General features: G+C 34.7%; 1 protein-coding gene across 10 annotated transcripts in view; it reads left to right on the top strand.

Annotated features, from left to right (window-relative positions):
• The window catches only part of Pam (peptidylglycine alpha-amidating monooxygenase), a 169,427-nt gene that overhangs the window by 95,963 nt on the left and 58,917 nt on the right, over positions 1–14,547 (top strand). For all 10 annotated transcript variants that reach the window (XM_042690741.1, XM_042690740.1, XM_042690738.1 and 7 more), the window contains exons 7-11: positions 1,718–1,766; positions 2,799–2,866; positions 3,845–3,925; positions 4,215–4,291; positions 4,789–4,892. In XM_042690741.1, the coding sequence (XP_042546675.1) occupies positions 1,718–1,766; positions 2,799–2,866; positions 3,845–3,925; positions 4,215–4,291; positions 4,789–4,892 (379 nt within the window). The remainder of the gene's footprint in view (positions 1–1,717; positions 1,767–2,798; positions 2,867–3,844; positions 3,926–4,214; positions 4,292–4,788; positions 4,893–14,547) is intronic.

Raw genomic sequence — 14,547 nt, 5'->3', positions numbered from 1 at the left:
TGTCCTTTTCTTCACACACAAAAAGAACACTGGACTCTTAGATACTTCTAATGAACACCATCTAATGGGAAAAGGAATTGTTTCACTATTCTTGACGTTAGCTACCTAGCATGAAGCTAGTAGGAACATTACTGCCATTCTTTGATGGTAGAAGATTTTAATGTTACTGAAAAATGTCTTTAATAATTCCTTAAATGTGTTAATTGACTTATTAATTTCTCCTGTAATTTTTAAAGTCATGACATAGACTAATCTGTTAATTTGTATGATAGAGATCAAAATGCAATTGATTTGATTTTTTCAACAGAAAAATGTAATTAAAATACAAGACATAATTTAAAGAATATATCGAGTCTTTTACTTGAATAGTCATTATATGAGAGTGAACATTTCCCATGGTACCATGTAATTAAAATAAAAATTTACAGGGCTAGAAGTGTAACACAGTGCTAGATAACTTGCCTTGAATATGCAAGACCCTAGGTTCTAGCCAGGCACTGGTGGTTTATTCCCATAGTCCTATAATCCTAGCTATATCAGAGGTAGAGAAGATTATGGTTTCAGACCAGCATGTAGGGGAGGGGTGAACAGTCCTCATCACACATATACCAAAATAATAGCTGACCATGGTTCTTACCATCCCAGCTATAGTGGGAAGAGTAAATAGGAGGATTGTGGTTCAGGCCAGCCCATGAAAATAGCAAGACTCTATCTCAGAAATAACCACAGAAAAAAGGCTGGAGGTCTGTGGATCAAGTGGAAGAGTATCTGTCTGCCCCCCACATGAACCCCTGAGTTCAAACTCCAGTTCTAACAAAAGAAAACCATCCTTTATCTGACCTGCAAAACATTCCCCTGAACTGCAAGAAAATAAGGAAGTAAGAACAACAGAAATAAACCCACAGAAGGGGAATAACAAAGTGCTGAAACAAGGTCACAGGACGACCCATTGCCACAGTGAGACACACAAGACACTATGTTGGAGATGAACTTTACCAATTGTGGGGGTGAGAGTCGGGGAGGTAGGAGAGGGAAGGGATAGAAGGAGAAAAACAAAAGAGAGGGTAAAAATTTTCAACAAGAAATGTACTCATTTCCTTATTCATGTAACTGTAACCCCTCTGTACAGCATCTTTACAATAAAATAAAATTTACAAAGTAAACCCCACAATACTACAATAACCAGCACTCTTCGTTGAAAGGCATCAGTGCCAGGTTCTGTGTTGTGTGAGCACTGTGTATGATCTTGTCATTTATCGTGTAGCTGTTATGCACGCAGAATAAAAACCTCATTGCTAAACGTGCGTTGTATTGCTAGCCCAACAGCTACTCCACAGCTGCCCACAGCTGTTATTTTTTCCATAATGGCCTTCCTATCCTCCAAACTCACCCAGTTCTCTCGACCCTTTATTGTTCCTTCTTAGGAGAATGCCCATTCAAATCTGTGGTGACATTTCATTCAGATTACTGCTCAGATGTGGTCTTCGTGTGGCCACAGCAAATAAAGAAATGCCAGTATGACACTGTCTTATTGAACATAATGCATAGCTCTTTCTTTTCCCCTAGCTCTCCTGTTTTTGTGATGCATTAGTCATTAGTGAATATGAAAAGTACTCTGTAAATCGTAATACAAATGTGATGCCATTCAATTTTTAAGTATTTAAACATTTTTAATACTTCATCTTTCACCCGTTTAAAAGTGTCTGTGTGTTTTCAGATAATCACAAGGACTGCTCTGGCGTGTCCTTACATCTCACACGTCTGCCGTAAGTCCCTCTGTTTTCCCAGATGATTCAGAATAGTTCTAAGATCTTTGAAATATTAAAAGGGGTGGATGAACTGTTTTAACTATCTCTTATGTAAAACAGGCTAACAAATTTACTGATTTAGAACAACAAATGTTTATCACCTAAATGCCCTGTGGGTGAGGAGTCTGCCAGGTGTCTTACGATTTTGCTCAGTCAACTCTGGACTCCCCCACAGAAGTCACCTCTAGTCATTAACATAGTTGTTAGAAAGAATAATTTGTTGTCTGTGGAGCTCCCTCATTTCTTTCTATACGTACAATAAACAATATAGCTCACTATATAACAACTGGCTTTAAGCCCAGACAATAAGCAACAAAAGCAAACAAGGTTTAATGAAATTATGAGCCAGGGTTATTTTGTGATCAAATCTTAGAAGTAACATGCCATCACACTGGCTGTATTATTAGAGATAAATTTCTAAACCTATATTTCTGTTCACACTCAAGGTGAGGGGATTAGGCAAAGACACAAGTGTCATAGCTAAGAGTTATGATAACTATATTAGTCAGGGGTTCTCCAAAGAAACCTTAATTAATGGTGGGAGAAGGAGGAGAGAGGATTGAGTAGAGCAGAGAGAAATGAGAGAAAGAGAGGATTTTTTTTTCTCTTAAGGCCTTCAATTGATTGAATGAGGTCCACCCACATTATGAAGAATAATCTGCTTTATTTAAAACCTGGTTTAAATGTTAACTACACCGAAAAAAATTACTTCCTCTACAACACGTAGACTGGAGTTAGACTCAACAGCAGGTACCATGGCCTACTTAAGTTAGCCCATAAAGCAGACATTGCAGAAGCCATTGACAGTTGTCCTTCACAGAAACAGAAACATGTTCTAAAAAACAAAATTCTACATATTCTGTCTGTTTTTCCATTTTTGTTACATCTTAGTTTTCAAATGAATTAAACCAAGATATGAGTAGATACATTTTTTCTAAAAATATACATTTGGCTTTATCACATAATTAAGAAAAATACTTTTCTCTGCAGACAGCCTTTAATTGCTGGCATGTACCTTATGATGTCTGTGGACACTGTTATACCAGCAGGGGAGAAAGGTGAGTCATTATATAACTAATCTATAGAATCCAAGTCACATTATGTCTTTAATAATCTTACAGAATGGCTGGTATTAAACCTGAAAAGTATACTGATTCTTTAGCATCCTTGGATTTAAAATAGGTTTTTATATTATTCTAAGCCAATGGAAGGTTATGGGTAAGTTATATAACTGAAAGAACAAGTTTGGATAACAAATCAATCATCCATTCTTTATACACAAAAAATAAACTACATAATGCTCATAAATGTTATAAAATATTGCATTAAAAGTCTCAAAGCCCAGAGCTTTAGCAAATCTAACACTACAGACTCTTAGAATTTAATAAACTCATTTTTCTACTTGCAAAATGAAGACTATGATGTCCGATTCTCCAAAGCTAAACATAAAGACGTTTTGAGAATAAGTATGCTATTTAGCAGTATATCTAAAGTAATAGAAATGTTGCATAAAATACTGTTTGTTTGGGATGTGAATCTTATCAAAGTATATGATCTCTAAGTTTCTTTTTTACTGGACATATATTGTGTCAATGCTAGACTTTAAGGAAGAAAAAGCATTTGAAGTGGCCCCTTCTCAACAGGAACTGCCAATCTAGTGGTTTCAGGTGCTTGCATTCAATCTTTCAAAAGTCATTTTGTTCCAAAAATAAAAATCAATCATTAAGCCTTTCCAACTGGATGCATTTCAAGATACAGGTAACAGATTTTGCTTGTGTTTTTACTGACAGGATATTTTGATCTGGTCTTAGTCATTTTGTTTATAAATAAAAGAAAAATGAGAGGCAAAGGGTTCTTAATTCATCTGAGTGCAATGGCAGGCACAGGATAAGAGCACAATGTCTGCTAAGCACTAAATGATGGTGGTCACTTCACCAGGAATCCCAGTACCAGCACCTTGCATCGCTTTAGACAAGAAAAACTGCACTTGTCTAGTAGGATAGTGATTTTTCTCTCCTTGTTTTTGTTTCCTACAGTGGTGAATTCTGACATTTCATGTCATTATAAAATGTACCCGATGCATGTCTTTGCCTATAGAGTTCACACTCATCGTTTAGGTAAGGACCTTTAATGACATATACCATTATAAGTATTTACCATTATGGTAGCTACTCTTCTTGATGTAAAATGGAAATTATGCTTGACTTTAAGTCAGGTGTCATTGGGAAATGTAATTTTTACACAATACCTTGAATTGTTTGTTTTATCATCTTGTCTTCCCTAAGATACTCAGTATTGGGGGTTCTGGAAAAATTCAGGTTTTACTTTAAATGAAAGCAGACTGGTCCTTTTGTTTTTTCAAATACAGTACTGTATATCACATGACTATAACTTGTCTTCATTCAGGTAAGGTGGTCAGCGGATACAGAGTCAGAAATGGACAGTGGACTCTGATTGGACGCCAGAGCCCCCAGTTGCCCCAGGTGTGTAGAATCCAATTTTAAGAGGAAAAATATTAATCACAGAAAATTATTATTAAAAATCCTGATGTAGCTCTTGCTAACTCCTCTAAATATCTAAGTTTCCAAATCTACCTTTACTATGTATCTGAGTTGTAAGACTTACCATATTATAATTTCCAACATGGCTTCTTCCTCAACAGTAACCACACATGATGATCAAGTTTTTTGTCCTCTCACGTAGCCAAAGAATGCTTCAAACAGAACTTATGTTATTACACTTACTCTCATTTTTATGTGATGCATTTGTGAAAACTGTTTATTCCAAAATTGGGTACCTGGGCCATCATGTAGAATTGATTGTGGGTATGTGCGTATGCACCCTTCTGACTGTCTGTCTGTGGGTCTGTCTGTCTGTATCCTCTCTGCCTCCAGAGTTGTAAGCCTCACATTACTCAAGTTCTTCAGTTTCAGGGGGTTCTTGACTAGTCTGATGAATCATGCTGTGATCTTTTGGTCAGGCATTCTACCCTGTGGAACACCCGGTCGATGTGACTTTTGGTGACATCCTGGCAGCAAGATGTGTATTTACTGGTGAGGGAAGGACAGAGGCCACACATATTGGGTAAGATTCTGTACTTTCCACTGTTTAAAGAGATTTGATTAAGACAAAGCATACCTGTGAGTGGCAGTCATTTTTGTGAATGAGTTCTGTATATGTGGGGAATCATTTACAATTACAACAAGTAAGCATTTTATCTTTTTTTTGGGGGGGGGGGGTCGGTTGTGGGGCGTGAAATCTGGGCCTGGGCACTGTCCCTCAGCTCTTCAGCTCAAGGGGAGCATTCTATCACTGAGCCACAGAGCCACTTCCGGTTTTCTGAGTGGTTTATTGGAAATAAAAGTATCACGGACTTTCCTGCCAGAGCTGGCTTTGCACTATGATCCTCAGATCTCAGCCTCCTAAGTAGCGAGGATTACAGGCATAAGCCACCAGTGCCTGGCTATCATTCTAAATTAGTGATTTGAATAAACTCCAGAATGTGGGGTCATTTTTGCATGTTTCCCTCAAGCTTCCTCCATATGTCTTCATATCATAATTCCTGCAAGATAATATAGTACTCCTTCACACTCATTGTAGTAAAAAAAAAATAGTATGATTATGAACATTTCTTTTCTCAAGAATCCCTTTGACTTAAATTCAAATACAGGCAAATATGGCTTTGAATTTGATATAAACTTAATAATCAAAAGCATGACTTTCTACCTGTTAAAACTTCTGACTGTTCAAGAGTTTTCTTCTTTTGTAGTCTATAAAGTAAATATAACAGTATACAGCACTTGTACAAAAAGGGATTTTAAGACTACTGAGTCATTTCCAAACACTGAACCTTCTTGAAAGAACTGTATTTTATTACACCAAGTAAATTTTTCAAAGCATTGTGTACTCTTTCAAGAAGATACAACGATAAAAGATTAAAGATAAAATCTCGTGGTTAGCTTTTTTGCTATACAAAATCAGGGAGCTTTCCTTCTATGTTAAATTATTTTAAGATACTTCTTAAGGCCACTTGGAATCTACACTTCTAAGACGTCAATGTCTTGACCAGAGAGAAATTACAGAAAGTAAAGATCTAAAAAGACATGAGACTCTTATAACTAACATCAGGAGACAGGTTACACAGAAGTATTTGATAAAGAGGGATTGGATATTTTATGTCACTTTTATATAAGGATATAATATTAATAAGCACCATGTTAAGTCTAAAGGTAGAACAAATAGACAAATATTGGCAGTTAACAAATAGACAAATATTGACAATTTATATAGGAGACAAAGCTTAACAACAGGTTTGTTCTTGGTTAAATTTGAAGTAGACTTTAAAAAACCAATAAACTGAGTTACTGGAAGTGGGGTTGCTAATAAAAGAGTTGAGAAAACATTTGAGAGGAGGGTTTTGGCACTTAACTTCTTGGCATTAAATACATGAGGGTGAAGTGGCCCAGAGGGCATTGATCAGCTGCTCTGCTCTGTTCTATGTTATAGCAGAGCCACGGGAATGGTTCTTAAATACCATTAATTATTTTATTTGCCTCTGTAATAAGCAAATCTTATAGTTAAAAATGTTTTCAATACATTATGCCCATTGGTTTACCATTTTAAATATGCAGAAAGTAGAACTTCGTTAGTCATAGGGCTTGAACTCTAGGCCTAGGTGCTGTCCCTGAGCAATTCAACTCAAGGATAGCATCCTACCACTTGAGCCACAGCGCCACTTCTGGTTTTCTGGTGGTTAATTGGAGATAAGAGTCTCACTGGCCAGGCGCCAATGGCTCACACCTGTAATTCATTCGATTCTCAGGAGGCTGAGATCTGAAGATCGTGGTTCAAAGCCAACCAAGGCGGGAAAGTCTGGGAGACTCTCATCTCCAATTAACCACCAGAAAACCAGAAGTGTCACTGTGGCTCAAGTCGTAGAGTGCTAGCCTTGAGCTGAAGAGCTCTGGGACAGCACCCAAGCCAAAAGACAAAAAAAAGTCTCGTGGACTTTCCTGCCCAGGCTGGCTTTGAACCGCTATCCTCAGATCTCAGCCTCCTGAGTAACTAGGATTTCAGGCATGAGCCACCCATGCCCAGAAAAAGTAGAACTTTTGCCTAGACTTCTCTACCACTTTTTGTGTGTGGAGCTTATAACTTTTGGCATATTCTGCCTTTTCAGTTTCCTCTGGGAGGTAATTTCAGCCAGAGAAATTAATGGCTTGTTACAGTACTAGGACAGGAGGCCAAAGTGGTCTCTGGAGGCCTCTCTCAGTTTTATGAGTCTAGAATAATTCTCGTCTTTCTAAAGTGTATATTCTGCTTTAAAATAACACCTAAAATGATGATTAAAAAATCCATCCTTTTACATTCTCCTGTGGGCTGAAGGAAACATTTTGTAATGTAAGTGAAATAGAAAAGAATAATAAGAACTTATGGTATTGAGTAAGTTTGAATTCTGAATATTTAATTCATACTACAAAAGCAATTTTCCACTAGAATGATAAACTATTAAAACAACTTTGAATACATTTAAACATTAATAAAATTCCTTCTAAAATTGTATTGCTTTAGTACTTGTTGTTTGCCTTCTGTTTAGTTCTAGAGAAAGGATATCAATAGTAGTACACCTCTTTTGTAAATATTGGGTATGACTATCATCAATTACTACAAGATTATGTTTGAGAACATAACCAGTAATAAAAGAGAAAGTAATATTTTATATTATCTATTAAATTAAAAGTTAGTCTGTGAATCTCCCCCCTCTCTATTGTTCCCTTCTAACCCACATAGCACAAACATGCCCTTGGCTGGCCACAGGTTCCAGCCTAAAGCCTGAGGCACAGAGCTCAAGGCAAGATGGTCCCTCCTTGTTCTGGGAGAATTATCTGCCTCACATTTTAGACCTTTTTTTTAGCTGTGTAGCTATCTGAACACTGTGTTGCTAATGGAAGATTTCCAGCTTACAAATCTTCCATCCAAAATGAGCTAAACTCATTTTCACACAAGTAAAACTTTCTCTAGGCCCCAAATTTTAAAATTTGGGGCCTAGAGAAAATTTTACTTGTGTGAAATAATCAAAATTAATTTAATAAAAACTTTTAAAAGTAGAGATTTATTTTCTCATGTCAAGAATACATTTAAAATACTATTCGTAGATGGATTTATGAACTTAATAGTTACATGCTAATGTGTGTAATTTTGTGGGTATATATGTGTGTATAGTTAGTATGTATATGTATATATAAATGCATATTTGTTCTGCCTTCATAAAGAGTGTAGGATCCTGTCATTTGTGACAAGATAAATGGATCTGAAAGACTTTATGCTAATTAAAAGAGTACATCATCTCACTTTTCTGTGGGTTCTAAACAAGTTGAGTCAGGGAATAGAATAGTGGTGGGGGGAGATTATGGGAGCTGCTGATCAACTGATGCAAATTTCAGTCAAACAAAAGGAATAGATTTTGATTTCTATTTCTATAATCAATAATGATGCATACTTTTAAACAAATAATGCAGTCAATTTCAAATATATCACCAATAAAATGATAAGTATGCAAGGTGTTATGTGACAATTATTTGACATTATACAGATATATCCAGATATCACATTGTACCCCATAAGTGTATACAATTATGATTTACTAACCAAAAATAATAAAATGTGTTTTAAGTAGGATTTAGGACAAAACATATTAATAAATATACTTCATGGTAAAATTTTATCAAAATATATTTCTTTTAAAATAGTAAATATGAACAACACATTTTAGACAGATACCACACCTAAGTTTGACTGAAAACATTGTGCTAATGATGATTATTTTGTGAAGTAGCAATATTTTGTGCTTGACTGCATTACATATTTGATATTCAATATGACACTTCTCTATGTTGATTTCAAATGTTTAGTCAATTTAAACAAAAATAAACAGAATTTAATTAAGTCAACTGCTTAAAATAATTAAGTCAACTAGTCAACCTAAAAGCTTATAGGCTAAAAATTTCAAATTAATTCTTGTAAATAAGCAAATAATATTTGCTACTTTGGTCAATTTTGCCGATCATATGTTTTCAATTGAAATGAGTGATTTTGTGAGAAAATGAACATAAAAGAATGTGACAATGTGTTAAAAAAATTCAAACAACCAGATATTACTTTTGTCAACCTTTTAAAGTCTATTACTTTAAAGAGCAAGACTATGTGGTAAATAAATCGTTGTATAAATTTATAAGTGCCACAAGCTTTCCTAAGAAACAAACGTTTTGTAAATAACTTTTTTAAAATTTCATTTTCCTTCCAAAATTAGTACTACATAGTTTGCTTACTTTTTTAAAGCCTAACATCTGTTGACTATAAGAGGCATAAACTGGGATAAGAAAATCATGTTGCTAGGAGCATTATTGTTATTTATAGTGTAAGATGATAAATAACACTATTTGAAGTTTTTAAAATGTTACATTTCAGAATACTTGGTGCCTTCTTATTTACTATTTGTTTATATTATGAAATAATATTAATTACAATCCTCATTGAATGGATGGATGGATGCCTGGATGGATGGATGGATGGATGGATGGATGGATGGATGGATGGATGGATGGATGGACAGGCAGATATGCAAGGAAGATATAGAGAAAAGTGCCAGAGATTATATCACTTTGACCTAACTCTTTATTCAGCAATCTGATATAACATGTCATAATAATTTGGGGGCATTTATTAAGAAGATTATTTATTCTTCATTCAACATTTTTTTCTTGGCATTTATTATTCCAAGCTCAGTAAGACATGGCAGATATAAAGGTACTTAGATTAAGAATCCAGGTAAAGGAAGTTTTCCCCCAGTTGGTTCCATATCAAACACAACCCCCCTTTGAATGTGCATGTTAATGATCATTCAGGTTCTCAGAGTAGAATCGTGCATGTTCATAGATGTGTCAAAAAATATCCCTTAAAATACAGAAAGGAATTTTTCTGGTGTAAAGTGAGAATATATTTTAAGTGAAGGAGAGAGGAATGACTGTGGAGTAAAATTGTCAAACTGTGATGCTGTTACTAAGAATGATTAGAATCCTAGTATTTTTAGTATATGATAGTTTCTCTGTCACATAGAACATTGTTACCTTGACTACAGGTCCAATTATAGAAAAGAAAGAGTAAAGTATAACCTCTTTTTATTCAGCTCTCTCAGTGAAATTTTCCTTGTGACAGCAAAGATTTCTAAATTATTTAATCAACTAAATTTTGTATCATAGAATTGATACATTAAAGGAACTATATTGGTGAGCTGATTTGGATGTCTTACCAAATCACATATTTAGAGATAAACACAGTTATGTATCTATAAAATTAACACATGGTATTAAATTATTGTATTGCATATATGTATGTATGTATGTATATGTATATATAGATTTTTCTCAAAAGCAAATTTATGGCAAGATAATTCACTTTAGAGGAAGTAAGTTGGTATATTAGCTTATATTTTTATTTTTTATTGATTAAAATAACAACCCTTAGTAATACGTAATGAAAACATATTCTATTATTTAGAAATACTCAACTGCATGTTGCAAACATTAACCTTGTACTATTTCTAAAATAGTACTTGCTACCTTTGCCTCAAATAGTGTTAAAATTATTCCAAATTTGTGAAGCTTCTTATTTTATATTCCATCGAATTACTAGTTGTATAATTTTGTTTTAAAACACGGTCAGTCACTAATTTGATTGAGTAAATTCTTTTCCAGATCATTGTATGGTTGATAATTCCACTTAGCACACATATGTCAGTCTAGGCCCTTATTTGCAAACTGATTGCTCTTTATGTCTTTGAAGTTGACTCTTTACTTTTTAGTACTTTCTTTTCAAATGCATATCAAAAGCAAGACCTTGAAGCCATGTGTTGATGCCTCACCTGTATGTTCTTAGCTACTTATAAGGCTAAAATCTGAGGATCACAATTCAAAACCAGCCCAGACAGACAAAAACAACAACAAACAACAAAAACCAAGTCTTCCATGCTGAAAATCTAGAAACACCAAAATTATATTTGCAGTAATATATATTAATACGACATCCTATTCAGTTACTTTGAAATTTTGTGATATTTGTTGCTTTCCAAATTCATAAGACTTTTTTTGTAGAATCTGAACTATATGTTTATATTGACTAGTAGATGGGTAGAAAGAATATTAGTAAGTATTTGGTGTTTATGTGTAGATAAAATGTTATATGTCTGAATACTCATTTTTTTGTATAATTATTTTTACAATTTTGTTTTTCCTCTTTTTTAATACTTTTTTATTGTAAAAATACTGTACAAAGGGGATACAGTTACATGAGTAAGGTAATGAGTACATTTCCTATCAAGCATTGTTGCCTCCTTTGTTTTACCCCTACCATCCCTGCCTTCCCCACCTCCCCAACTATTCCCCCCCCCACACACACACACCAGGCAAAGTTGTAAATTTCATTTTCAACATAGTGTCTTGTACATCTCATTGTTACAATGAGTCAACCTGTATCCCTATTTAATCATTTTGTTTTTTCCCTTCCCCTCCCCAAATTAGAAAAGTGTATATACAAGATGCAGGGCGCTTACATCAAATACAGTAAAAACTAGTTATACCATGGAAGAGGAATATACAAAAGAAACAAACCACTGCTTTCACTGTATTTGATGTTGGTATAATTTGTGGAGGGGAAGGGCAAAAACAAATTGTTTAAATAGGGATACAGGTGGACCCATTGCAAAAATGAGATGTACAAAGTTATGTCGAAAAAGAACTTCACAACTTTGGCGTGGGGAGCGGGGAGGAATGGGTGGGGGAAGGTAGGGGGAGTATGGGAAGGGAAGGGAAGGGGAAACAAAGAGGAGGCAACAATGCTTGATAAGAAATGTACTCATTATTTTGTCCATGTAATTGTAACTTCTCTGTACGGTATTCTCACAATAAAAAATAAATAAATAAATTTTTTAAAATGTAAAAAAAATCACATAGTACATTATAAGTACATTAAGAAGAATAGCAACCAAGATAAAACTAGTTGTATCCTTCTCTTGGGATTCATTTCACTTAACATCTTATATGGTCAAATGTACATAGTTTTTTACCTTCTTGGCTTGTTCTAGACATATACTAGTTATTGCAGATATGGGAAACCATGGGACTTACGTTTCTTTGGGCCTGGCTTATTTCACTTAATATAATTTTTTCCAAGTCTTTCCATTTCCTAACAAATGGAGCAGTGTTATTCTTTCTGATGGAGGCATAGAATTCCATTATATACATATATATATGTAATACATATTTATATATATAAATATTTATATATATATTTATATTTTTTTCTTGATCCATTCATCTATTGAGGGGCATCTCGGTTGGTTCCAGCTATGGTAAATAATGCTGCAATAAGCATAGTTCATATATTTGGATAATTCCATGAGCCTACACTAAGTGAACACACCTCTATTGTGAAATTTACTTGACACTCTCTAAAAATAACAATAGATTTTTACATATATCTAGAAACTATTTTATGTAAGAAACTTTTTTAAAATTGTCATTCCTAAACAAGTGTGTAGTAAGTATCATAGTGCAACCTTCCTTAAATATGTGCTAGAATGTATAGCAACACAAGAAGCCAGGTCAAATTTGCTTGACTTAGCAGGTGCCTACAGATCCACCTGTCCCCCACTTCATTATGAACACATAATATACTAAAGTACAGAATTTTATTTGACTTGAGTAAGCCAGTATTTCTATGTGTATTAATAAAATAACTTTTTCTCAACACATTTATAAGCATTTCGAGGACAAAGGTTTATTTCTAAATAGTTTGGAATGTACTGCTCTAGAAGAAAAATAAGAAAGGTGAATTCTAGCATTCCCCCCATCTCTGTATTTTATAAAAACGCAACATGACGACTTACAGAATATATTAACCATACTCATGCAAAAGAAAACAGACTATCCCAGGGAATCAACTGTATTTAAACCAGCAGTAATAGCTACTTTGCTTGATGTGGTTTTGTTGATTTCAGTATTGATTTTTGGCTTCGTGTGTGTGTGTGTGTGTGTGTGTGTGTGTGTGAGAGAGAGAGAGAGAGAGAGAGAGAGAGACAGAGACAGACACAGAGACAGACACAGAGACAGACACAGAGATAGACAGAGACAGACACAGAGACAGAGAGACAGAGACATGATCTCTTACTATGTCATACAGGCTGGTCTCAAATGTCTGATCCTCCTTCCTCAGTCTCTCTTCTGAATAATAAGGAAATAGATCAGGATACTGAATGTATTGCATATGTTATGGGTTGGTATTCCTTCTCAGGAAAAAAAATAGGCATTATTTTTCCCAAACAGATAAAATATGGGAGGATGATTTGCCTATATTTCATGTTTTGTCAGTTATCATTTATCATTTTTTCCTTTTATTAAGATGCTTAAACTGATTTTATTTTACCTCTCTACAAAGTGACTCAATGTTGTCTACATAGGAGCCACATCCTAGATTCCTGTTCTTGCTCCCTGATCTCTTGTCCATGTATACTTTCACTAAACAGGGAGAGAAAGGAAAATATAGTGAGAGTCTCTGGCTTATTATTTTGACACCAACCATTTCTTTTAGAGCACATAATTTTCGGACCAACTCTAAAATTGTTAAAGTATCATTCTTGGGAATTGTGTTCTGACACCGTGAGGATGGATATAGGACACAGGTGTTTGTTTGGGGTTGCACTTTCCTGCTTGCTTCTATTACACAGGAGAGGCAATTATAGAGACACATATCAGATTCAACATGAGAAGTCCAGTGCTTTCTAAAGCATTCATGGAGCTTCTCACAGCAGGACTCAATCCTGAGGTCCTTCGGGTGCTCTACACTTTCAAAGTATAGAGAAATCAAATTTCTGTTTAGAAAAGACTCCCCCCTTCTTCTCCCCTCCCGCCCCCCACTGATGTCATGGCTGTTGCTATGGAGAGGAAGTGGGGGCTGCCTCACAGGGCTGGAAAAATCAACACTGACGTATGTCTGCAGAGCAAATATTCCATCTCATAGTTTGTTTTTGATTAGTGTAAGCTCGCTAAAAATGGTCAGAACTAATAACTAGAAGGAAATGTTCCGTTGCCAGAACAACATGGGAATACAAAAGGGTCCTTTCTGTAAGGATATGAAAAATATTTCTTATGAATAACTGTAAAGAGTTTGGAATACTTAACAGTAATCCATGTAAATTGAGGAAGAAGAAAACATGATTTATAATCTCTTACATATTATTTCTGTTTCCTGGAATATTTTTCTTGGAAATACTCATTCTCCTGTCTGAAATATTTTTCTTGGAAGTACTCATTCTACTGTTTTTAAAAAAAAATCTATCTTTAACATTAAGTCATTTAACTGTAAGTACTACTCCAAACAAATCTGAGCCCTCAGAATAGATCAGGGCTGGTTTCATTCAGATCACTGCTCAGGCATTCTTTCTGCCCTACTGTAGCAATGTCATTGAAACATCAGAGATTAGAGATGCACTTGTGATATTTTATGGAGCACTTGATTCGTTGACTTGTAAAGGACAGAGTAAACTGAAACTAACGATCAAGACTTGTTATGTCACAAAGCCATCATGTAAAGGCTTGCAAAAGAGAGATGATGGTTTATTGATGTTTTAAATGTTATCATTAAATTAATAAAGATAATTTTTGAGAAAAGTACATGCCTAAATGAT

Source organism: Dipodomys spectabilis, unplaced genomic scaffold (genome assembly GCF_019054845.1).
Source record: "Dipodomys spectabilis isolate Male_0828 unplaced genomic scaffold, ASM1905484v1 ptg000140l, whole genome shotgun sequence".
NCBI classification, from domain to species: domain Eukaryota; kingdom Metazoa; phylum Chordata; class Mammalia; order Rodentia; family Heteromyidae; genus Dipodomys; species Dipodomys spectabilis.
This window is presented reverse-complemented; position numbering and strand designations above follow the sequence as displayed.